The sequence below is a fragment of the Chelmon rostratus genome, chromosome 4 (assembly GCF_017976325.1).
Source record: "Chelmon rostratus isolate fCheRos1 chromosome 4, fCheRos1.pri, whole genome shotgun sequence".
NCBI classification, from domain to species: domain Eukaryota; kingdom Metazoa; phylum Chordata; class Actinopteri; order Chaetodontiformes; family Chaetodontidae; genus Chelmon; species Chelmon rostratus.
Window position 1 is genome coordinate 11,999,204 of NC_055661.1, and position 7,130 is coordinate 12,006,333.

At 44.2% G+C, this 7,130-nt stretch overlaps 1 protein-coding gene across 1 annotated transcript; it reads right to left on the minus strand.

Moving 5' to 3' along the window:
- Window positions 1-1,063: 1,063 nt before the first annotated feature.
- c4h1orf53 (chromosome 4 C1orf53 homolog) lies at window positions 1,064-6,872 on the minus strand. The gene is made up of 3 exons (XM_041935953.1): window positions 6,375-6,872; window positions 4,305-4,406; window positions 1,064-2,897 (listed from the first exon to the last, which is right to left on the minus strand). The coding sequence occupies exons 1-3, from the start codon at window positions 6,654-6,656 to the stop codon at window positions 2,826-2,828; spliced, it is 456 nt and encodes a 151-aa protein (XP_041791887.1). The 5' UTR covers window positions 6,657-6,872; the 3' UTR covers window positions 1,064-2,825.
- Window positions 6,873-7,130: the final 258 nt, after the last annotated feature.

Sequence of the window (7,130 nt, forward strand, 5' to 3'; positions counted from 1 at the left end):
CATGTGTGTTTTTTATCAGTAATTCTACCACAGGGATCGGGGTCGTCCATATGACCACTGTGGAGGCTGCTGCCCCGAGGCGAGCTGACATTGTCTGTGTAGAACGACCAGACGTTGATGAAAGGGCTGCTCAAATGCTGCTTGAATATCAAGACGCACGCGCACGCATTCACATGTGCACGCACACACAAACGCACACAGCCGTGCCTGGCCAATTGCTGAGGCTGATGTCCCTTTCAGCCATCATACGGCTGACACTCAAGTTGTTTTTTTTCCCCGCCAACCCTATGTCAGCTCCTGGCTGGTCTGGCCAACAGTGATGGAGACACTGTAACTGACTGTGGTTGGGTCCATTGGCCGCGGGGCTGCTGTGCCTGTTTGAGATGGAGGAGGGTGGGGGGCTGGGGGTTGAGGGAGGAGGGGCCGCTTGGCCTGTCAACTGGTTGTGACTAGAGCCTGTCTGGTCACAGTTCCAAACTGGGCAGCTCTCTCTTTCTCTGCGGCTAGTGCCACCGTCCTGTAGAAAGGCACACAGTATAGAGCTGCCACTCTGCTCCAGCACAGCATATGCTCCAGCTGAAGGTCAGAGATGTTCAGTCCAAAATGCCGGAAATAAACACATCACGTCTGCTTGGCTTTGTAACTTGGGAGCACATCTGCACCGAGGGAATACAACTCTGTGTGTGTGTGTGTGTGTACATTTGCTTCTATTGAGAAACAAAACTTGTAAAATTTCTTCATTTTTCATCATTCTACTGGTATTGCATAATACAGCCAAATTCAACAAAATGAATTCATTCATGAATAAGGTTGATTAAGGCATTTTTTGAGTAATGGCATGAATTTTAGGAACTTCAATTATTAATTAATAAATTAACTAGATATCACAATTTATCTGAAAGACAAGAAACAGGGGAAACTGTGGACGATCAGACTGCCGGTTCGATGCTCTCTCATTGCGGATGACACACTAAAGGGCAAGAAAATGGGCAAAGACGAGAATGTTTCTTATCATACTTTAATGTGATGATTGACCTGTCTGGTGTTGGGAGGCGTGGTCGATTTTCAAGTAAATTTCTCCATAAATCTGTGGAAGGGATTGCTGAGCTGTTTGTGTCTCAGTCACCAACCGCTAGGCTACAACATGATATTTAAAAAAAAAAAAAAAAAAAACATTTCAAACTGTGCCATCACTGGATTGTGAAGACGTGGAGGGATGAGGCAGACATGAAAGTTGGCCTATTTCATGGTCAGGCTGCGGGACCGCCGAGGCCCTGAATGGCAATGCATCTACTTTAATGTGACAGACAAGTCCCTAGGCAAAACCCGCAGAGCCGCGGCAGGCGAGCGGGCCCAGGTACTTGATGAGTGTGACACCTTCACCGTCCCGCTGTAGAAATGTTGCTGCCGCACGCTCCGCTGCCTCGGTTTAGAATAACACCAAATAAATTCGCTTCTCATCCCGCCTGACGATGCGTCCCCAAGAACCTGTCCTCCCCAGCACTGTTGGGATCATGAATCTCCTTGTAGCCGCTCACAGGGCTTTGCTCCGATCACTAAGCACTTGCCTTTGGGACCCACCTGCCGAGGAAAATTGTGGCCGCGCCAGTAGGCGGCTGCAACAGAATTCCGCGGCAGACACATCCTCTCATCCCGACGCTGTTTGCCCAATCAGGCGGAGACAGGCGAGTGTGTGTGGCAGGTTCAGAGCCAGCGCCTGAAGGCATCGCGCTGCCTACCCACATGCACTCACAAATCACAAATCAAATGGCACATCTTTCCCCAACATCTCTTGCACGCACAGGTAGTGCTGCATGAGCGCTTGACCTTACCTTGTACTATTACTGTAGGCTACAAAGTGCGGTGTTTAGTGCAACCTTTATTCTATATTGGCCTATTAGGAGCCACAGGGTGTTCTGATGGAGGAAGCCTGCCTATGCATGTCTGCGTCCGAGCCTGAGTTGATCTATTGCAGTGCTGGGATAAGAGGGCCCAGGAGTTCATTAGGCTGCAGCTCAGGAGAGCAGCCGCAGGGAGTGGCGCTGTAGCTAAGTGTTGCCAGGAGGCTGAGCTGCGAGTCCGGTGGGGAGGGCTGCTGTTGATGTCCATGGCATGTTTGTTAACAGCCTGATTCCATCAAGTGGTGTAAAAGCAGAGCAGCCAAGTGTAAGGGCTGACCCTTGGCCCCTGCCTATTTTTACCAGCACAGTGTTTCAGTCAAAGGTAGACAGTTCAGTCGAGCACTTGTGGAGTGTAAATGATGCTAATATTCATGCAGTCGTACATTTGGGAGAAAAAATAACAAGACATGCAAAGCAAAAGAGCACAAGACTCCATCTGACTATCTACCGTTACTTTCGCTTATATGCCCTTTATCTTGAGGGCGAAGATCTAAAATGCTCTTTCAGTTTTCATCTCCATACTCCCACAACCCTTGTAAATGCATCAGAGGAGCGGAATACCACAAAATATTAAACAGTCTTAAAGAGAAACCAAAAATGAAGCTCAAGGCACTTCATTGGACATTCGAGAAAAAAAAAATCAGAAAAAAACAGCAAAACCAAAATGTGATAAAAGACTATTTTACATGAGGTTCTAGTGAACAAATCCTTTTCTCCTACTTGCCTGTCTTATGAGAATGAAAACAATCCTGAGAATAGTTGTGATTCATAGGAGGTAGGTATTGCAGAGACACTACCCATATTTCATCATTTAGTACACTGCTAAAAATGACTCTCAAGTAGTCCAAATAACGACAGGCAGAAGATAAGCAACGTGTGGCGGCTTCCGTTCTTCACAGGCATTTTACCGTCGTCACGTCAGGCCTATACATAAAACAGAGAATTGAACTGTTTCTTCATTGCGGGGTCCTTCACGTTGACTTGGCCATATGGACACTGGGGGAGGAAATGAAATAATTAAATGGCGTTAAATGGCTGCATGTGGAGTAGAACTTCAGTCACACAGAGAACAAGACACGGACATGTGTACAGAGCAAAGCACGCCAGAGCGGCAAAGCTTAAAACAAAGGAGAACAGGATGAGGCCAAATCGAATCAGGACTGAACCACACAAGAGAGGACAGAACAGGGGAAGACAGAACGGGACAGGACTGGGCACGGCAGGACAGAAGATGAGACAAGACTGGATGATTTGTGACAGGATGTGGACTAGGCAGACCAGAACAAGTGTCGCCAGGACACGACAGAAGCGAAGTGATCAGAACGGGTCCCTGTTTCCAAAAGTGTCTTGCGGCTATTTGAAAGCCATCTTGCATCTATATGATGCAAACACCTGTAGGGTCAACTGTGAACTATGAGTTATGTTGCTTTGCTAGAGACATTATTACAAAAATTGACAAAAATTTTGTTCTAATGGAGGACATTTAATTTGACATCAGGATGACAACACCTGCATGAATAGGTGATATTGTTCTCATTCGGGAACCTGAGGAATCATCACTGTGAATTTTGAAGCTATTTCATGATTTGTGCTTATGGGCAACATCTGCCTTCAGCAGCATATCAAATCAATCAAAGTAAGTTTACTTTCTTACATTTACCCCCACACAGTAACATACAGCCTTATAGAATGCAGCAAGCTGGAAGCTCAGAGTGTCGGCTGATCATTAAAGTACACTGTCAAACTAAGTGAAATGATTTATATTTACAGTGAAATTAGCTCTGTTAGTTAATATAATTAATTCCCCATCCTTTTCAGCACCATGGACAGCTGATGTTAAGACGCTCTTAGCAGTGAGGGCCGAGCTGCGTCTTAAAAAACTGTCCTTTGTTTGTCCTCTTCTCTGGCGCTGTAGTCTGGGAAAAAGTTACAGTGCAGCGAGGGAGGACTTGCATACAGGGAAAAAAAAAGACGTTCAGACTGAAGTCTGGATTTTGAATTTTTCTATTTAATGCATTACAGGACTGTCCAGACAGTGAAAAAATGTGCAAAACTGCAAACATTTCGGTCTATGTTGGAAAATGAGGTATGCATGATGAGTCACCCTATATGTGGGTTACTCTACAGGTACACCTAGTCAATCATAACTGCTGTTTATGTGGTGTTTTGGGCAAGAAACACCACATAAAGAACAAGAACATTTGTTAAAACGCTCTTAGAAAACACCGTTAAAATCTATGGTAAATCATGATCGGGAAAACGGGCCCAGAACACTTAAGGATTGAAGAAGATGTGACAAGACGGAACGAAACAGCCGAGGCCAGATGAAGAGAAAAACCACGCACTCCGCAAAACGGAGTAAAGACACACACAAGCTGGTGCAACAGGAAAGAAAGAGCTCACATGTCTGCATGCGCTGCCGCAGCATTTCCCTCTCTGAAGGTGGGCATACTCTGTGAACACCTTGTACCCACTGGAAGGGTCGACATACATCTGCTTCTTTGCCTGAACATAATGAAGATATTATTATTTAATTAGCATGACATACAAACACGTATGCTGGTGTGTGACCCCCGCATACATAACCATATACAGCACATATCCACACCCAAACACAAACACAAAGGCACATGTGAGCATAATACTGAATAAGAACATATACATAGAGACAGATTGCTTTGGGTCGAGGAGAAGAGGGAATGGATGACCTCTATGCATAGAAACAGATGTAAGACAGTCTAACTCTTATGATGTTACTTATTAATTAGTGCTGTCCTTTTGTGTGCAATTCAGCAGGTGAGCATCCACAATGATTAGTCAACTGGGAGCACTGTAATAAGTTACATTCAGTGCATATGTGCTTAAAAAAACACATTTTAGACACAATCATTCTCTTATTTTGACTGATCGCTCATCCTGCAAAGACACACAAACACCTTCTGTATATGAAAAACAGTGAACTCCTCTGCAATCCCTAAGGAAGTTAGAAAATGTCATCTCTCAGTCTGTTTCAAACTGAGGGCCCACTAGTTGGTGAGCTTTGACAGGCCACAAAGGGAAAAAGGCCCCAGGCCTCTTGGTGACACGGCCTGTCATTTCACATGGCATTGCAGGGGCACATAGTGAAGCTGGCATAGCTGGGCCCCCTCTGTATTGTGCTTTTCCCACCCAGGCCCTACCACTCTCCTCAGGTCGCGGCCAACTTGCCTCAATTTCATCCACACTCAGAAGCACAATATTTACAGCAGATACGCCTAAAGGCACGCAGATGACACCTATTCAGTACTGTCATCAGCGCAGAGTTCACTGGCTCTGTTTGATGGAAGAGCGAGTAAGGTTTGGTCAATGTGATGGATCTGACAGAAACAACGGTTATCGTTATTTATATGACGTGTAGGGTGTTTGGAGCCCTGCGTAGCCATGCCTCTGAGCAAAACTGGAACAAAACTGAAATCTTCCACATTTATATTCAGACTACCATTTGACAGGGTTTTTGCACCCCAAATATACCCGAACTACCCACAGTCTGTCAGACAGTTCGAATTTAAAATTACAGGAAAATTTCCCTCTACCAAGGACCCGCAGGGGACCCCGCCCTGGGGACAGGTGGGCTCTGGAGATGCAACACAGCTGCTACTATCATACTATGACTGTTATCAGCTGACAGAAACAATGATCCTTTTGGCCTGCTAGTTTTTTGTACTGATGGTATTTGGCCTTTATGGAATTATCTTTAATAACTTTAATAAACTTTAATAAAATAATAATAAATCATGCATTAATATCAGAATTAATATCAGAAAATACTGAATCTTAGTATCAGCTCCAAAAATCTGACAAATTGGTTTCAGCAGATTGATTCAGCTTGTTTATTTAAAAAAAACCTGCATTATATTTTCTACTACTAATGACAGAATGCATCAGCATTATTTGGTTAACTGTGCTCAGCTGTAGTCTAATATTAACAGTTTAAAATAAGTATATTTAGTGAAATGCTGCACTTGAGTGCAGTTTTGAGACGACTTTTACAGTCTTTCAGAGAGAAAAGGATTATCTTGTTAAATCTAGTCAATTGTTATAGATCAACAGTGAGTAAATGAGGTAAATATAACACCCTACAAAATAAAATGTTGCAGAGATGTTTCAATTGGAACTAATAATGCAGCACTATAATAGCAGATCTTCAGTATTTAACAATTAGCGCTCTGAAAGTGGTCATTCTGTATTGACAGCTTTACTGATTAAACTCCTGGCTGATAATATTGTTACTTGTTGGTAGGATTTCATTGTGACATTGCTACGCTAAAGGAGACGATCTGAATAGATTCTCCATCACTGCAGTTATGCAATTCAGTACAAAGTGACAGCCAACAAGCAGCATGTGGGAGAGCCTGGTTGTAATTAATCATGCGTAATTGCAGTAATCAGACTGAACATCACTGGATTTCAAGTCTCTGAAGTGATTCATCTTACCGCACATGCCTGCCTGTGGACTCTGTGGATGGCCATCTCTTCCTCTGTGAACTTTCCTCCAGCCTGGTCGTTGTCACCCTCCATGCTGCCTGTCACCGCGTCACTGAGGTCTGCTTCACCTCCGTCTGCATTGATCTGGAGCCCGCCTCTGCTTCTCGGTCGCCTCCAGCTTTCTTCCGAGGGCTTCGGTATAGACATTGTTACACATCGGTTATTAAGCTGAACATGGAGAAGAATCAATCTGCTGACAAACGCTTTGCCCGGGCAATTTTGGTGAAACATGCTCCTGTACAGCCTCTTGGTGTGGTTCACAAACGGGGAAAGAGTTGCACTACTTTCAAACTGTTTCTCGTCTTGCAGATGTGTGCAAAAAGGTAAAAGGTCCCGAGAAAACTTCCCATCACTTCATTAAATACCGTGATTATATCGTTAGTGCTTCTCAAAGACATTGCATGTTTGCTTTGTGTCTCCTCCTGTCACTTTTGGATGCACAGCTATGTGTTGCACTTCCTCCTTTGCCTCGTCACATTGGTGACATGTGACCACCTCGTCACACTGATCCACCGGCGCACACAGCGCCCCTGCTGTTTCACAGCGGCTCCCATCGGGCCCCTGGTGATATGAGGGTGTGCACACTTTACACACTGAAGGATACCAAAAAAAAAAAAAAAAATCATGATAAAAATGAAAAAAAAAACAACACAAAATTAGGGAGAAATATTAAACTACATTTGTTACCACTGTATTATCACATTT